This window comes from Lissotriton helveticus, chromosome 6 (genome assembly GCF_964261635.1).
Source record: "Lissotriton helveticus chromosome 6, aLisHel1.1, whole genome shotgun sequence".
NCBI classification, from domain to species: Eukaryota; Metazoa; Chordata; class Amphibia; order Caudata; family Salamandridae; genus Lissotriton; species Lissotriton helveticus.
Genome location: NC_136067.1, coordinates 1,489,034,201 through 1,489,053,820, shown reverse-complemented (window position 1 = coordinate 1,489,053,820; position 19,620 = coordinate 1,489,034,201). Strand labels below are relative to the sequence as shown.

The 19,620-nt window shown below is 44.5% G+C and overlaps 1 protein-coding gene across 1 annotated transcript in view; it reads left to right on the top strand.

Moving 5' to 3' along the window:
* RYR2 (ryanodine receptor 2) overlaps nt 1-19,620 on the top strand; it is a 3,071,198-nt gene that overhangs the window by 2,261,041 nt on the left and 790,537 nt on the right. Inside the window, exons 70-71 of the mRNA XM_078648003.1 lie at nt 1,428-1,562; nt 3,543-3,655. Coding sequence (XP_078504129.1) covers nt 1,428-1,562; nt 3,543-3,655 — 248 coding nt within the window. The remainder of the gene's footprint in view (nt 1-1,427; nt 1,563-3,542; nt 3,656-19,620) is intronic.

The following is a 19,620-nucleotide window of genomic DNA, read 5'->3' as shown; positions in this document are numbered from 1 at the left end:
TTCAAAAGTTTCGATGGTTTTATGTGAGTAAGGTGCCCAAAATGTACTTTTGGGTTTGAAAATTTTTGCTTGATCTGTAGGATTGGATGGTGCATCTTTGAAAAAGTATCGTAGTTTCAATGTTCTGAAAAATTTGAAAAGTGCTATTTCAGTTTCAGGTAAATTAGTTTTGTACGTTGGGACAAAAGAAGTTCCTTTGTTTAGTACTGCCAGTTGTGCCATAGTGAGTTGTTTGGAAGAGATGTTAATCACTAGGTTGTTTTTGTTGTCTGGCTCCTTGTCCTTTTTGCTGTTTCTGCTGCAGTTTCTTCTGCCCCTCCTGGTGCGCTTGTGGGTGGTGCATTGGCTGCTGGGCTTATGTCTAAAAAAGACGGTTTGCTAGATGATGTACTTGCTTGTTGAGTTTTATTAATCGGTTGTCTAGAATGTGATATATCTGATTCTGATATTAAACTTTCTTGGGATGAGTTAGCAGGTGTTTTTGGTTTTGGTTGTTGCCACTTTCTCTGGTTGTATATTTCAGCCCAAGTGTATACTTCATCATACTTGTAATCTATGGTGTCTAACTCTTCTAAAATTTTGCCATGCATGTAAAACCCCCGCAAGTCAGGTACTGCTGACGTAACTTCATGCAGCGATTTAAAGGGCTTATTTAATCTGAAGTCACTTTGATTCTCTTATAGGATAGACACTCTCAAATGAAAGAAGAGAAAGTCAGAATGTGATGTCAGCCGAGATTTTGTGTATTGTGCAAGCAGATCTCCTTCCAAGGAACTCACTATTGATGGGTGCTGAAGCTTTCACAAACGAAAATACTTGCTCTTGTTCTCATTTTACTTGCTTTTTAAACTTTAAAAGTAATATTTAGACTAGGCTTAGGGCACTGAAACACTTTCCTGGCACGTAATTCACCGGGGATGAAGTGGGCTCCGAGCACCTGTTGTACACTCCTCTATCACAAGTTCTTTAGGTTTCATTCACCAGCATCATCTATGTGTGTGAAACATGTAGATCCTGCCTGTGAGATATTTTTTGACAGAGATTACTTTTTAAAGAACTAACAAGCTTTGCTATACACAATTTTCACGTACAATCGAAAGTTTTAAGTTGCGTCAAAATGGCATGATGCCGACACAGGGCTTTACAAAGGTAGTTGCCGTTGCGCTCATAATTTCAAGGTAAGCAGGGTTCATCATTAAAGGGTTGAAATGAGGTGCCCATATATTTTTCTGTAAACGTCAGGCAGAGAATTTAAAATATTTTCAATAGGAAAGGAAATGGGCGGGCTCTCTGTGGGCACTGAATCAGTATGGAGAGGTGTGGTGTGGTCAGTTCACAGATGGGGAGGTACATTCCTATGGTACTGACCACAATCATTTTATATGTTGTCCTTTTTTGTCTTGTTTTGTAAATCTTATTTCCTGCAGTTGGAGGATCCCGCCATCAGGTGGCAGATGGCACTGTATAAAGATCTACCAAACCGGACTGAAGACACCTCTGATCCAGAGAAGATAGTGGAACGAGTTCTCGACATAGCTAATGTGTTGTTCCATCTGGAGCAGGTATGATCTTTTGTTTTCTCCTACCCCACAATGTAAAGCCCCTATACCCACACCCATAATAAGTTAATGGGAAGGAAACTTTATCTGCCTGGGGCCTTAATCCTGTTTCATGTTTCTGCCAGTGACTTTTTGTAAAGAGGCCCATCAGGTATTATATTCTGTTCTCCAACTTGCTTGAGCATATGTAGACCAAATAATAAAAAAAGGGTTTCCTCTCTGGCAGAGAATCTTCTATTTCATTTACAATTCACAAATATCTGCACTGAGGAAAGAGAGAAGAGAATCTGAAGGAACACTTTTACAGAGGGATAAGAGAGCTGCAGGAGAGTGGCAGGGCAGACTTACAGTACTGAAGGGGAGAAGGGGGTTCCAGTGGAGAGGTGAGGGAGATGTGAAATTGCAGAGGACATGCTAGGGACAGCTGCAGGAGTAAAACTTAAAAGGAAAAGCTTGTATTCACTTATGCATTGAACCAGGGCCGCCTTTAGCACTGATGGCGCCCAGTACGACAATGTTTGGTGGTGCCCTCAAATGACCTCCTTCTCCATGGATTCTCTCACTACCACCCGATAACAGTGTCACTCAAGTCTCCATAATCATTCTCCCTCTCATGCATTTCTTTTGTTTTATAGCATCACTCATACCAGTGTAAGGTGTCAGAGCACTTTATATCACATACACAACACACAGAGACAATGAATCTTAAGTGTGTAAATCAGTGTATAGGAAACAGACAGAGAACTACAAGGTGTAGGAGTCACATGTCATTCATACTGGTAGGCAGTATAGTTTGAGTACTTGGTCTTGAGAAGCGCAAATTCAGAATTGTAATTGTAACTTCATGGTTGGGGGTTGACTTTACTAATAAGAATGATTTCTACCCAAGTGAACCCTTTTTGTAACATTAGGATAATGGAAGACTGGGTAAAAAATCAGTAGAAAAGGCCGTTATCTATACCTTGCAGTTTGCATGCAGCCCTTCAATGAAAAATAAATAGCTCACTGATCTATATTATGAATTAAACGTATAAACTGCAAGTAACAAAATAGTCTCTCTGACAGAAACAGAAACGCACTGCCTTATTGCATTGTGTGCACTTTGTGATCTACATGGTACAATGGCCTTGAGGTCTGATTGCAGTTCATCTTCATATTCTATATTACTTTTTATTTTACAATCGAGAGAGCCACATAATTACTTTGCTTCTTGTGAAGTCGTAGACTCCATTTCTAAAGCCCCAATTGTGCACCGTTCATGAGTGGCTGTTCCCCACATGAAAAAAGTCCGCACCACTGCTGAGCTATTTCTTTTGGTGAAGATATCCGCTTCTGTAATGTTTATTTAACAAGTAACTTCCATGGGCAGCCAGAAGGTTGTGCAGCTTTGATCAAAGGGGACTATGGAGGTTCGTTATTGCTCTGTTATGGCATATGTTAATTATTATCCTCTCATTGCACCATCTGTCCCTGGATGTTCTTTTTAAACCCAAGTATATGCCTGGTTCCACTATATTAAATGTTATTTTAGGGCTTTCCAAATCAAAAGTTGCTTTTTAAAATGTTAAATAATTGAATGAAAATAATTCATAAATCACTGTCAGGTCCTAAAAGGGAGCCTTGAGGCTAGAGTGCAATGTTTTTTTCCCTGTGAAAATAGAAAACTGAAAACAGGCAGGAAACCTGTTGTAATGAAGTAACTATAAAATACATTTAATAAGTCTACACTTTTTCTCCATTCTGCATTTTTTTGTGGTTAATTTCTATAAAGTGTTCGTTGTTGTATTTTTGGAGGATAATGCCTATAATATGCAGAGTTTTTAAATAACTTTGGCCATGCTTGCAAAACCAGTAAAAAGATTTAGGGTCCTATGCTCTTGAAAAGAATATCAGACAGAAGTCAGTACCTGACACTATGCAGTTTGTACTTTTCAGGAATATAAAGCTGCTATGTTTTTCCTTTTTTGTTGGTTGATGCACCAGGTTGAACATCCTCAGAGGTCCAAAAAAGCAGTGTGGCACAAGCTACTGTCCAAGCAAAGAAAGAGGGCAGTGGTTGCCTGCTTCAGGATGGCGCCATTGTACAACCTGCCTAGGTGAGCACAGATCACTACATATTGTGAATGCATAACTTAAGGCTGTCATACATTTGACCATGTTTTTCAATTCTGTTTTTATAAAAAAAATGCCACCAATCAATAGCAATTTGCTGCAGACACTGTCATCTATTCAGCGATAAACACCATTACCCCCATAAATTCTCTGATGGATAGTCAATCGCTCAATCACCAGTGATTCCTTGAGTCAGTGTCTCTAATGTAGATCTACAGATAAGTAGATCTGTGACCGATTCACATAGCTTTTTTCCAGGCAAGAAGAATTCTGGCCTGCAGTAAAAATCTGAATCTGAGCCGACATATCATAGATTAAGACAGATTATGAATAGATGTGAAATATACCTGCATCAAGGCCAATTTATTTGTGCGTTATATGAGCAGCCCATGAGTGCCTTCTGAACCTATACATCTGAAACCATACATTTTGGCTTGATTAAAAGAGTGAGTTTACACAGGGGAGCAAAAGAGAGTTGACAGAGAAATGCAAGGTAATTTAAGTACAAGGAAAAAGAACACTTTGGGCCATATTCACAAACAGCACTATGTTATAGATGAAGTAGTCATTCAGTAGTACTATTCACTTATACAAAATACTAATCCTTAACCTACTCCTAAAGACGTCCAACTACATCACTTCTATCTTTTCTGTGCAGAGGCCTCTGCCATGTCTGCGGAGAACCCTGCACACATAGGCCTGCAATTTACTAGTAAATGGTAAGGGAACAGGTAGTGGCTTGAAAATGAGGAATTCTTACACCTAAATAGGAAAGGCTTAGGAAGGATTAGAAGGGGTTCAGGGAGGGACATGCACATACAAACAGTCCACCCCCAAAGTAGTAAACCCATTGCTATTTACTATTGCTTTTTACAAACTGCATTTCCAAAGTTACTACAGCCAAAAAGCACCCAAAATAGAAGTAAATGGACTCCAGCATAGCTTTAGAAGAGGTCTAGTTCCACGAGTGGCCACTCACAGGTATAGAAACACACTTCCATAGAAAATAATGGAATCCAGTACTTAAAATAACTCCTTAGAGAAAATAATGTTAAATAAATAAAATACTTTGAAAGGTAGTTATAGTTAGGACCCTGTTTCCATAGGAAAAGCATTTTTTGATTTGCCTATAGCTGTGGTGCCGTTTGATGAATCTTCATGACATTTCCCCCAGAAATGGTGCCGGTAAATCTTGTTGTGCATGGAAAGTGTCTTTAAAGAGTTATTGAGACACTAACACATTCACTCATAAATTCACTCAGAGACTTATAGACCCACTTAGTGACCCACTAAAAGACTCAAAAACTCACTGAGAGACACACTCAAAAACTCACATACCCACTTGCAGACCCATTAAGACACTGATGCTCCCACTCACAGACCCACTGAGAGACTCAGGCAGCCACTCACAGGCCCACTCAGAGACTGATGCACCCACTTACAGACCCACTCAAACACTGATACACCCACTTATCCAGTATTAGGCGTATCTTTCATAGATTCACATGCCTGAATAATTCCCCTTCGTCGGGGTGGGAGTCCCCGGTATATAAAAAAGAGTAATGTCATATAGACATATACATAGTAATAGGCCTGAGGCCTCTCATTAGGAACATATCCATGTCCTTTTGTAAAAAGGACCAAACTTTGGCTAAGAGACAATCAGCTATCACCACCCTCTAGACCCTTCCTGGAAGGAGCCCTAGTCCCTCAGATTTTCTACCGCACGTCCTGCTAAGGGAGTCTCCACTGAGCTCCGCTCAGCTTTCCTGTATTTCTGGATTTTTCCACAAATTTTCTCTCTGAATTTTTTCTCTGTGAGGGGTTTTTCAGTTCACCATGGCTGATACTCCAAAGAAGGGGCTTTTTAGACCTTGTGCCTCTTGTGGCAAAAAGAGGCTGCACGTAGATGACAGGCATGAGGACTGCCTTTATTGTCTCTACCCAGACCACTCCGCTAAGGATTGTAAAGTCTGCCTCACTTTTTCTGCTAAAACTCTCAAAGACAGAGAGGGACACCTGTTGATATGGCTTCAGAGACTGAAATATAAGGACCAAGCAGTCTCTTCAGGTGAGAGTGAGTGTTCCATCAGGAGTGCATATTCCTCTCCTAAAAGGCCTAGAATGACATCCCCAGGACCATCTTTGGAGCCACCTCAGAAGAAGACGCCCAAGTCTTCAGATGTTCATTCAAAGGCCGTGGCTGTGAAGGTTTCTCTTCAGGATTCTACTCCTACCTTCAAGAGACCTTTCACGACGTCTTCAGCTCTGCCTGTGACAACGTCGACAGCAACTATCTCCACGTCGGTGGCGTCATCCTTGTCATCCACGTCGACATCCACTACATCCTCGTCAACGACGGGTAAGTCTGTTTCTTCTATCATTATGATCAAGAAATCATCGACGACGCCACCGTCGACGAGCTCTTCAACCTCGACGAAGTCAAAATTGTCGCCGTCGACGAAAGCTCCATCGTCCTCAACGAAATCATCATCGTCGTCGACGAAAACCTCCTCGACGACGACAAAGGCTCCATCGACGTCGACAACTATATCGTCGACGAAGTCGTCGACGAGACCATCGACGTCGACACCAACGTCGAAGAAGCTGTCGACGAAAAAATCACCGTCGACGACGCAACTGTCGACAACATCGTCATTGACGACGACATCGTCGACGACGGCATCTGGATTGACTGTTGACGTTCCTCCGTCGATAACCACCCCGTCGACAAAATCGATGACGATAGAGTCTCCGACCTTGAAGTATACATACACGCACTTTAAGGTTACTAAGCGTACTCTGACGCCGGAATTGACCTCTCCGAGCAGAGTCCAGGCACTACCACCTGCTCATCTACTGGACACTGAAGACTCTGAAGAGGGCTCTATGTTCCAAAAGGCAACCAGTCCATCACAACTGCACGTAAAATACCATGACATTTCAGAGTGTGAAGACCAGGAACAGGACGAAGTGGAATGCCAGGAGGAATACCAGCCTCCTCCTCCTCCACGACCTATGGTGTGTCTTCCCGCTTCCATAGTGACAGATCTGCAATTCTTGATTGCGGACTACAAACAAAGGTTTCCCTCCACTCCTCCTCCACCGCCAGTAGTGTCACCTCCACCTAGACCTCGGCCTCCACCTCTAGTGCTTCAGCCATATCCTGCTCCTTCGCGTCCTCCACCATCCTCAGATGATGAAGAAGAAGAAGAGCAACAGCAAGAGGAAGGGGAACTCCAGGACTCACATGACGAATGCAATGACTACGTCATTCCACGTCCAGTATCCCCTGTACCAACGCAAGCGGACTCGCCCCCGGAAGACATTGGAGGATTCCATAATATCTTGGAAAGGGTGGCATTGTGTTTTAAAATTCAAATGACTACAGAACAACAAGACTGCTTCCTTTACGATTTTAAGGAACCATTCAAAAAGACTGTACGGTCCATTCCTATCATTGAATACATTTGGGACCAAGGGGTTAAAATCATGCAAAACCCTTCATCTTTGCCCCCAGTTCTGCCCAGACTGGACAAAAAATATAGGGCTCCAAACACGGCTCCAGCTTGCCTTACTGGCCATCCCAAGCCGGACTCGGTCATTACTCCGGCAGCGCAGCGCAAATCTAAAAATCCATCTGCTGCGCTGACTGCGCCACCAAATGAAGAAGGACGAAAACTTGACAACATCGGAAAGCGGTTTTCTTCTATGTCAGCACTAACAGTGCGTGCTTCAAACTCTATGGCACTGTTAGGACGCTACAACCGTCAAATGTGGGCTGATATCGCCCCATATTTGGGATCACTGTCAGAGGAAGAGAAGGAAGAAGCAAAAAAGATTCTCTTAGAAGGCGAACTTTCAGCCTCTGAGATGATTGATATTGCGATGGATATCACATCCACGGGGTTCCGTCAGCTAGCGGGAGCTGCGGTCCTGAGGCGACAAGGTTGGCTCAAAGCAACGTCTTTCCGTCCTGAAGTGCAGACTAAAGTGCTAGACATGCCGTATGATGACCAACTTCTGTTTGGACCACACATTGATGAAATGCTAAAGGTATCCAAAAAGATACTGATACAGCAAAAGCACTGGGTACCCTTCAGTATAAAAATCCTCCCTTTCGGGACTCCAGAGGGAGAGGTCAATCAACAAGAGGTGATTTTCAAGGGTACAGATCCTCATACAGCTCAAATCAGCAGTACAAACACCAGTATCAACAGAGACAACAACAACAACAGTCGTCCTACAATAAGTCTTCCTTTTGTGGTCGAGGAGGAAAGAAGGACACAGCCAGAAGACAATGACTTCTCTCTGCCACAGGTCTCCGCTTCTTCTCTGCCTTGCAAAGTTGGAGGAAGAATTTCATCCTTCCTACAAAATTGGAGACAGATTACAACGGATCGGTGGGTCCTCCAACTTGTTCAATTCGGACACTCTCTGGAGTTCGTGGAAACTCCGCCTCAAAATCCTTCACGCCCAATGCTACACAAGAATCTACACCTACTGCAATTGGAGCTCTCCCTAATGCTCCAGAAAGGAGCGATAGAAAGAGTCCCCCGTGGTCAGAAGGGCAAGGGGTTCTACACCTGATTCTTCTTAATTCGAAAGAAGGAGAAAAAATGGAGACCTATATTGGACTTAAGAGATCTCAACAAATACCTAAAAAAAACAGTCATTCCGTATGGTGTCCATCTAGGAGGTACAGCAACTCCTCAATGTGAACGACTTCATGGTGTCTTTAGACCTTCAAGACACTTACTTTCATATACCGATCCACAGGAACCACAAGCAATACCTCAGGTTCACTGTGGCTGGCAAACACTACCAGTTTCGGGTATTGCCCTTCGGCCTGAAGTCGGCACCACGTATTTTTACAAAATGCCTGTCTCCAGTAGCAGCGTACCTCCGGCAACAACATCACCAAGTCTTCCCGTACTTAGACGACTGGCTCGTCAAGGCACCTACTTTCGCAGGCGTGACCAAGTCCTCCAACGCCTGTCTATAACTTTTCAACAACCTGGGCCTTACTCTCAATCAAGATAAATCCATCCTTCAGCCTTCCCGGCATCTCACTTTCCTAGGCGCTGTCCTAGATAGAGCTCAGAAGAAGGCATTCCCTTCACAGAAACGTCAATCCAAGCTGATGTCTTTGGCCGCCCGGATACAAGCCAAAAATACCATCACGGTGCCCCTGTACAAGTCCCTGCTAGGGATGATGTCCTCGAACATCCTGTTAGTTCCACACTGCCGCCTTCATATGCGTCCCCTGCAGGTGGCGCTATCCGCTCAATGGATCCAATGTACAGGATCATTCGACGATGTAATCCGAGTGACTCCTCCCATGGTCCAAGTTCTACATTGGTGGATTCGCCCACAGAATCTTATGCAGGGTCTACCTTTCCTACTTCCAGTTTCACCACATGTGATAACCACAGATGCGTCCTTAGAAGGATGGGGTGCGTTCCTTCAGGAACTCCAGATCAACGGGCAGTGGTCCCCTACAGAGAGACAACTGCACATAAACCTTCTCGAGTTAAGAGCAGTTTACCTGGCGCTTCGAGCTTTCCTGCCACGGATCAAAGATTCCCCAGTGCTTGTGAGAACTGACAACACCACCACAATGCACTATATAAACAAGCAAGGGGGGACTCGCTCTCTGACGTTGTCTCAAGAATCTCATAAGATTTGGAACTGGCTACTTCTAAACAACATTTCCCTTCGGGCAGAATACGTCCCCGGAACGGACAATGTCCTGGCAGACTCAATGAGCAGACAACGCTCTGTATGCCACGAGTGGGAGTTAGACCAACAGCTTCTCAACTCCATATTCTCCCGATGGGGCAGGCCTCATTGGACCTGTTCGCAACCAAACACAACTCAAAATGCCAACATTACGCAAGCTGGCATCCCCAGAGGGGACCTCTAGGGAATGCATTTTCGATCCCATGGTGCAACGTCTTTGCATACGCATTTCCTCCATTTCCCCTGATTCCCAGGGTCCTCAGGAAACTGAATGTGGAGGATTGCACCCTGATCTTGATAGCCCCAGCGTGGCCGCGCCAACACTGGTTTACAGAGCTTCATCTCCTATCGCTGGAACCGCCGATCCCATTCAAACCATGCCCAACTCTCCTCACGATGAACCACGGGCAAGTCCTGCATCCGGATCCAGCATCTCTCAAATTATCGGCTTGGCTCCTGAGTACAGAGAATTCCAAAACTTAGACATTCCTCAGGAATGCAGAGTGGTCTTAGCCCGTGCTCGGGCCGACAGTACCAACAAGACGTATTCCCTGAAATGGAAAAGGTTCTGTATATGGTGTGAAGCAAACAACATACACCCTTTTTCTTCGTCACCTGCACAAATTCTGCCTTACCTTCTTCATTTGGCAAACTCAGGGCTGGCCCAGGCTTCACTAAAAGTTCACCTGGCGGCCATATAACTTTATCCCTCCTGAGACTTTGATCCCTCCTGAGGCACAGCCGGGAGTAGCAAGAAAGACTGAGCATTTCTTTTTGTTTTAAAATTGTAAAATTTCACTTTGCTTTTAAAATCACTCACCTTCCCTGTCACACGACTACAGTGTGCAGGCACCCTTTCCTGCTGAAAAACGAGCGCTGGTAAGGGCGAAATCGCCGTTTTCCCGCCAACTCCATTCCCCTCGCCCTGACTGGGACACGCCTACTTCGAGGCCACGCCCCCCTCTTCAAAGTTATAAAAAACGCGCTGAGTTACTAGTGCTTAGATAACTTTGATCCCTCCTGAGGCACAGCCGGGAGTAGCAAGAAAGACTGAGCATTTCTTTTTGTTTTAAAATTGTACAATTTCACTTTGCTTTTAAAACCACTCACCTTCCCTGTCACACGACTACAGTGTGCAGGTACCCTTTCCTGCTGAAAAAGGAGCGCTGGTAAGGGCGAAATCGCCGTTTTCCCGCCAACTCCACTCCCCTTGCCCTGACTGGGACACGCCCACTTAGAGGCCACGCCCCCCTCTTCAAAGTTATAAAAAAACGCGCTGAGTTACTAGTGCTTAGATAACTTTGATCCCTCCTGAGGCACAGCCGGGAGTAGCAAGAAAGACTGAGCATTTCTTTTTGTTTTAAAATTGTAAAATTTCACTTTGCTTTTAAAATCACTCACCTTCCATGTCACACGACTACAGTGTGCAGGCACCCTTTCCTGCTGAAAAACGAGCGCTGGTAAGGGCGAAATCGCCATTTTCCCGCCAACTCCATTCCCCTCGCCCTGACTGGGACACGCCCACTTCGCCCCTTGCATTGTCCCCTCATTACAAAAATGTGCATGTTCCGGAAGCGCAGCGGACGAGCGCAGCGGGTGCGACGATTGCGCGCCGAAGGCGCGCATAAGGCAAGCTCGTCTGCGCTCGTCCGCGCCGAGTCCGGGCCCTGGGCCACCTCCCCTGCATCTCAGCCATTAGAGCACAGATGCTACAACATGGAAACCCTCTATGGCCTTAGGCCCTCTGCCAGCTTTTGCACTCAGCATATTTTTTACGCCGATGCTCTGCCACAAATCTGCCCCAACTGCCTTCTCCCCCTTAAGCCCAAACCTAGCCCTGAACCCACACATGACTTTCGCATGTTCCTACTGAACTGTCGCTGCCTGCCAAAGCACAGCGCTGAAATGGCACTTTTATTAGAGGAACACACTCCTGACATATTGTTCCTGACAGAAACCTGGCTTACCTCTGAGTCCGGTCCCGCTGTGGTGGATGCTCTCCCGTCAGGTTTCCAAATCACACGGCAAGACCAACCTAAAGGGAGAGGAGGAGGCCTGGCCATCATTTATAAGGAACAATATCACTGCCGAGTCGCCTCTGAAACCATCCCGGACTGTGAGAGTCTTGGCTTTAACATCGAACTCTCGCCCAACAGTTGCTTCTCAGGTACTCTTATTTACCGCCCTCCCGGCCCCTCGAAGTAGTTCCATGAAAAACTACCCTCAAGTGTAGCCGATAGAGTCAGCACCACCTCTAATTTTACTCTGCTAGGCGACTTTAATCTTCATTTTGACTCCCCTTCTGACCACACAGCCGCCACCTTGGCAGACGATCTAGCAGCCCTGCAACTCACCCAACGTGTCACTACCCCTACTCACGTTAAAGGCCACCTGCTGGACCCTGTTTTCAGCAACTGTCCCGATCTCTTAGCCGGCCCATTAATCTGCCTTGGACAGACCACTTCCTGGTCCCTATCAGCTGGACATCGCTCAAACCAGCGTCTTCCGCCCCTACTTCTAGGCTCAGGCGAGCCTGGTCCCGTCTCGAGGTTGATAACTGGTCTATCAAACTTGCCAGCTCTCAACCCCGTGATCAGGAGGATCCTGTCCTAGCAAATCAGGCCTATGTCAACTGGGTCACTCAAACCCTTGACGCAACTCTCCCAATGAGCAAGACGACGCTGAAGCGCTCCCACAAAACTGCCCCTTGGTACATGCAGGCTCTCAGGGACAAGAAACGTCTATGTAGAAGGTCGGAAAGACGCTGGCGTTTAGATGACTCGGCAGACAATAAAACCCGCTACCGAGAATCTATCGGCGAGTACAAAGCTCAAATAAAAGCAGCCCAGGCCACCTATTTCTCCGATAGAATATTGCGGGCCAAGTCTAAACCTAAGGAGATTTTCCAGATCGTCAAAAAGCTAACGAATCCCTCCCCTGCGCTGCATGCAGAAAAATCCGTCACTCATTGCAATAACGTTGCTGAGTTCTTCTATCAGAAAGTAAACACTATTTACTCGGCCTTTCCCCCTAAAAAGATCAACTCCTCAATCCAACCGGACAACCCCCCGGCTCCCCCCCCTATCTTCCTCAACCCACCCTGACCCATTTTTCCCTACTAGATCCCACTACCCTTGAATCACTAGCGCACAGTGTCAAATCCGGCTCACCGGACGATCCTGCTCCACCTGACATAATAATGGCTGCCTCCCAGATCACCTTGCCTATTATTAGGGAGGTACTAAATGCTTCCATCACCTCCAGCACTGTTCCGACCATCTGGAAACAGGCTATGGTCAGGTCGTTACTCAAGAAACCCAATTTGGACCCGTCTGACTTGGGTAACTACCGTCCCATCTCCCTACTCCCATGGGTGAGCAAGGTCTTAGAAAAACATATCAATCAACAACTAGTGAACTTCCTGGAAAATCATCACTTACTAGACCCCACCCAGACAGGCTTTAGACCGAAACACGGGACTGAGACCACTCTCCTCATGGTCACCGAGGAAGCTAGAAAAATCCTGGATCAAGGAGGATCAGTGGCAGTGATCCACCTTGATCTAAGCGCGGCATTTGACACGGTCAGTCATGACACCCTACTGGACCGTCTACTCTGCGCCGGGATTAAGGACAAAGCCTGGTTAGGGTTTAAGTCCTTTCTGGAGGACAGATCCTTTAGAGTCTTTGAGGGTGAGTCCGTGTCCTCTAGCAGTGCGGAGTTCCGCAGGGCTCCTCTCTGAGCCCCGCACTCTTCAACCTGTATATGATGCCACTGGCTGAGGTCGTCCGCCCATTCGGGGTTAAGATCATCTCTTATGCGGACGACACGCAGCTGGTGGTCTCACTGGCGCAGGAGACAAGCCGGCCTGGTGGCGACAGGTGGGCTTAGAGAATGCCTAGAGGAGGTGAAGACTTGGATGTCCTCATCATCCCTCAAGCTGAATGGGGACAAAACGGGGCTGATGCTCCTAGGCCCCTCAGATCTTGGCCTCCCCCCTTCCTTGTGGCCTCCGTGTCTGGGTCCCCCTCCAGCCCCCAAAAAGAGTCTTGGAGTGTGGCTGGACAGATCTCTGTCCTTCAACGTTCAGGCCACAAAACTATCTGCCACCTGTTTTGGCATCATGAGGATGTTAAATAAAATCTTTCCCCTCCTTCCCATGGAAGCCAAACAGGTAGCTATACAAGGTCTTATACACTCGCGCCTTGATTTTAACAATGTGCTCTATCTCGGTGCCCCAGAGTACACCCTGCGCAGACTGCAGATAGTGCAGAACTGCGCAGCGCGTTTACTGCTCAAGATCCCTCGTAGACAATCAGTGAGGGCCGGACTGGTCAGCCTTCACTGGCTACCGGTTCAGCAGAGAGTTCTTTTTAAGGCAATGTGCATAGCCCATCAAGCTTTCTGGGACACAGGCCCCAGCATTACCCGCGACCTAGTTACTCACTACATTCCCAACAGAAGCCTTGGCTCCAGCCAGACCTTTCTAGCAGTGGCTCTGAGAATAAAAAGATCCAGATCAGGCGGCAGGACGTTCGCCTACAATGCGTCCAGAACTTGGAACATCCTGCCACTGCATCTCAGAGCCAATCCCAACCTTTCTGTGTTTCGTAAACAATTAAAGACCTTCCTTTTTAATTCCCCCCTTTAACCCTAGTTTCCTCCCCCTCTGTTCTCTGGTAGGTTCTGGTTTCTCCAGCGCTTGGACGCCTCCGGGCAGCAAAACACGCTTTACAAGTTGACATCTATTCTATTCTATTCTATATCACGTTTCAGACGTTCCTCCTCTGGTGCTTCCCTTCGGTCCAGCAGACTTGTTAAACAATTTCTGAAAGGCCTGTTCAGGACGTTCCTTCCGGTGAGGACTTTACCACCCACCTGGCAGATGAACATTGTTCTTGCTCAATTGATGTAACATCCCTTCGAGCCAATTCACAGAGCTGACATCAAATACCTTTCCTGGAAAACCGCTCTCCTACTAGCGTTTACATCGGCAAGGCGAGTGAGTGAACTCCAAACCTTCTCCATTCAAGACCCTTTCCTACAGTTCAAACAGGACAGAGTGATTCTAAGGACTAACCCTAAGTTCATTCCTAAGGTCCCATCTAACTTCCACCTTAATGAACCTATAGTCTTGCGAACTTTCTTCCCAAATCCACTTTCCGCAGCCGAGAGGTCTCTCCACTCTCTAGACCTCAAATGTTGTCTGAAGTTCTACATCCACAGAACAGAACACTTTAGGAAATTCAACCAACTCTTTGTTGCCTTTAGCAGACCCAGAAATGGTCTTCCATTGACTAAGCAGAGCATTTCACGTTGGATCTCTACCTCAATGGCGCTCTTTGCGGGAGTACCCGTCATTGACATATGCAGAGCGGCGACATGGAAGACGCCGCATACGTTCACCAGGCACTACTGCTTGGATACTGAACTTATGAAAGATGCAGCAGTAGGACAAGCTGTGCTCCGTCATCTATTTCACTAGAGGTGAGCCTTCTCTCTTTCATCCCTCCTTCCTACTGTCTAATTGCACATTTCTTTTTTATATGGTATTTTGTTACTTTTTATATTTCACAATTGATATGTTATTATCGAGTGATTGTACATGTTGTACCATTCGAAATGTGCTGGTGTTTGCTTGCTACTCTGATTGAGGCATGTGAATCTATGAAAGATACCCCTAATACTGGATAAGAAATGCGTTACTTACCTGTAACTGCAGTTATCCATTATTGGTATCTTTCATAGATTCACATGCAACCCACCCACCTCCCCTGGAAGGGCTCACCTTGGTTCTCTCAGTAGGTACTACTTAGCACTGTGCTTACGAAAATCTGAGGGACTATGGCTCATTCCAGGAAGGTTCTAGAGGGTGGTGATAGCTGATTGGCTCTTAGCCAAAGTTTGGTCCTTTTTACAAAAGGACATGGATATGCTACTAATGAGAGGCCTCTGGCCTATTACTATGTATATGTCTATATGACATTACTCTTTTTATATACCGGGGACTCCCACCCCGACGATGGGGAATGATTCAGGCATGTGAATCTATGAAAGATACCAATACTGGATAACTGCAGTTACAGGTAAGTAACGCATTTCTTCCTCATCCACTCAGACACTGACACACCCACTCACTGATCCACCCAGAGACTCATGCATCCACTCATAGAGTCACTCACCCACTCAGAAACTGATGCACCCAGTCAAAGACCCATTCAAAGACTCAGACATCCACTTACAGACCCACTCAGACACGGATGCAGCCAGTCAAAGACCCACTCAAAGACTTGCACACCCACTCACACTGGATTTTATAGTTAGGAAATAGAATTTAAAAAACCTTAAACAATTACTTATAGAGCCAAGGGTTACAGGGATGTTATAGTTGGGAAACAGAATTAAAAAAAACCTTTGAAATTCAATGAAAAAACAAAGATTACGGGAATATTATAGTTAGGCTGACATTTCACAGTGATGTCACTGACCATGTCATGAGTGATGAAATATGTGGATTGCGGGGGTGCGAGTTATAGTTAGCTCAGCTAACTGTAACTGCAGAATTTCTCTGGTTTTGTATGAGTGAAATGTCAGCCTAACTATAACATTCCTGAAACCTGTGATTTTGTTTGTGAATTTCTAAGGTTGTTTAAATGCTAATTCCTAACTATACCATCTCTATACCTTTGTTTTTTAGTGAAAAACCAATATATTTATATACACATATATAACATATATATGCATATATATATGTATATATATATATATATATATGTTGTATTATAGAAGGTCTACTACATTTAAGAAGCTTCTACTTTGTTTCAAGTACGTAGCACTAATTAAGGTGTATGTATATATATATATATGTATGCTGCTGCCCATTTTGGATTAAAGCACTTATTTCAACTCTCTCCCTTCGTTGTGGTCTGTACCTGATTTTGCGCTGGGGTTCGTGGCGCTGCAGGACTGTGGACTTCGAGATATATATATATATATATATTACCTACTGGCGGTCGCCAGTAGGTATATATAGTTAGGATTTTTTCTCTATGGGTTTTTTGAAAATTCTATGTCTAATAACTTTGGCGTTTGTGGACGGAATCGGCTGAAATTTTCAGGAAAATGGCACATTTTGTTTCTGAGCAGCCCTTGAAAATTTGGGGGGGGTTCGTCCAGTGGGGGCCGAGAAAAAAGGGGGGTCCCAAAACGTGTTTTTAACATTGAGTTTTCCATAGGGCGGTTGGCCTCACTTTTAGCCCGAACGGCTGAATGGATTTGCACGAAACTTGGCAAAATTGTAGGGACTGGTAGCCCGATGTGCCTTTTGTAGGTCTCAATATATGTGCTCCAGTGGATTTTGAGAAATTAACGTTTAAAAAAAGATATATATCTGTAACAGCGGACCGGTTAGCGCTCTGGTTCGCGGACTTTTCGCGCAACGGAGCTTTGTGAAGCGAAGCTGATTGGTTCTCCGGCGTCTGTCAACATTCCAAACAGTCCGTAGCGGCCGCCATCTTGTCTCTCGGTAGGATCGAGAGACAAGAGGAGGTCAAAACAAAGGGGGAAATAACTATAAGGGGGCATAGTAGATCCTCGCTGACCCCCTAGGTTTGATGTGGAGGTTTTAAAAGGGCCCCGCGGGGCAAAAAAAAACCAAAATAATAATAATCGAACGGCTGAATGGATTTGCACGAAACTTGGCAAAATATTAGGGACTGGTAGCCCGATGTGCCTTTGCTAGGTCTCAATATATGTGCTCCAGTGGATTTTGAGAAATTAACGTTGAAAAAAAGATATATATCTGTAACAGCGCTCCGCTTCGCGTACTTTTCGCGTTACGGAGCTTTGCGAAGCTGATTGGTTCTCCGGCGTCTGTCAACATTCCAAACAGTCCGTAGCGGCCGCCATCTTGTCCCTCGGTAGGATTGAGAGACAAGAGGAGGCCAAAGCGAAGGGGGAAATGACCATAAGGGGGCATAGTAGATCCTTCCTGACCTCTTAGGTTTGATGTACCATTTTGCCAAGTTTGGTGTAATTCCGTTCAGCCATTCAGGCTGTAGACGTATGTAAATGTCCTATGGAAAATTGCATGGGGAAAACACATTTGAAAGTGTTGAAATTTAGAACCAATTAAAATGTTACTTTGGTTTTGTATTTGTGTGTGATGAAAGTTAATTGGTTATGTATATATGTCAAATGAGAGGAAACCACAGCCATTTTGTGATACTACTGTCTGAGGTACATTTGTGAGGAATTTTTGGTGGTGAATTTCTGGTGTTTGATTTACACAGTACTAACACTTCTGCTACTTTTAAAAAGGTGAGTTGTTAATTTGTAAGGGGAACTATGTTGTACACTTGAAGATAATTTGAAAAATGTTTTCTGTTATTTATTTGCAGTCCTTCTGTTATACTAAATACTTGATGAAGTTAGTTTTATATTATGTATTACTAAAAACGATAAATGAAAGTGATTATTTTTTTCTGCAATTTACAGCAAGCAATTTCAAAATAAAATGGCTCACAATGAAGAGACCGTGGCAATTTCTTTTGAATTGTCCACTACATTGATTGAAATTGAGAGCACCAATAATGAAATATTGTCACAAGGAGGACATGACTTGTATGATTCCATTAGATTGATTGAAATGGACAGCACCAAGAATGAAATATTGTCACAAGGAGATGACTTGAATGATTCCACTACATTGATTGAAATTGAGAGCACCAATAATGAAATATTGTCACAAGGAGGAGATGGCTTGTATGATTCCATTAGATTGATTGAAATGGACAGCACCAATAATGAAATATTGTCACAAGGAGGAGATGACTTGAATGATTCCACTACATTGATTGAAATTGAGAGCACCAATAATGAAATATTGTCACGAGGAGATGACTTGAATGATTCCACTACATTGATTGAAATGGACAGCACCAATAATGAAATATTGTCAGAAGGAGGAGATGACTTGAATGATTTTTTTGATCAATCTCTTGATGGCGAATTTATCGAGTGTTTGGAGACCATAGAGTTACAAGAATCATCATTGCAGACTTTTAATGAGGAGATTCCAGATGAGATGATTGAAGAGGAAATTACTGATGAGGACATGTTACTAGTTGTTTCAAATTTAGAAAATTCTGAAGAATAAATTTATATTTAGAAATCAAAAATTGTTTGAGACATTATTTATTTTTATTTTTAATTTATGAGGTTGTAGCGAAGTGATTGTAGTATAAAATGAGACTTATAGTATAGAGTGCAACATTTTTATGTTACATGGTAAGTTTACTCATATTTACTTCCCTTCTGCCACTATATTATCTCCAATGTGTATTTGACATGTCTTCTTCATCTCCGGCCTCCTTTCTCTCAGTGTGTGTCTCCGATGCATCTTATCGCTGGTATTTTGTGTAATTACAGAAGAGAGTAAAATAAAATAGTTCGGAACGTGAAAAGGGGGCAAAGTAGAGTACTCCTCACCCCCTAGGCCTTTTTAGGCGGTCCCAAAAGGATCAGTTTCTGCTTTCCTGAGAGATTATGGTATGAGTTCCATATACCACAATAACTTGCATTACAACATGCAAGATATCTATCTCCTATTACCAACTTTTGGAGATATTCGCGCTAAGCGCGAATATCTCCAAAAAGTAACACCTGCCCTGAGCAGTTCTTAGCCATGTTATCCAATGGGAGGTGGATAACATGGCTAAGAGTATTAGCTCGGTAATGCATGAATATCGCTGAGTTTTTAGCGATATTCATGCATTGCGGCCGTTTATTATCGCATTTGCGATAAACCTTGATAATAGTAAGGTTTATCTTCGATAATTTCTGACGATGCTTAGTGGTAAAAAATTGGTTGGTAAGCATCGTTAGCGATAAATATCGCTTAACTTTGGTAATATGCCCCAACGTCTGTTAACGTTCGATTCGAAGGAAATGAGGAAGTGTTGAAAAACATTGTCTGCGCCATCTTGCCTTTTTTGAAATGCCACACTTTTGTCGTGCACGGCAGCCATTTTAGATGTCTTGACCAGACCCACTCTCTGCACGCTGTCGATTCGTAGCATGGCTCCTCACCCTCGTAAGCATCTCCCCCAGGCACTGGTCACCACCGCTCTCTGTCTTATGCATGGGCAATAAACCTTCCCCCATCTGCGCTGCTCTTCCCTGAGAATCACACTCTGTGCCCGCCCGA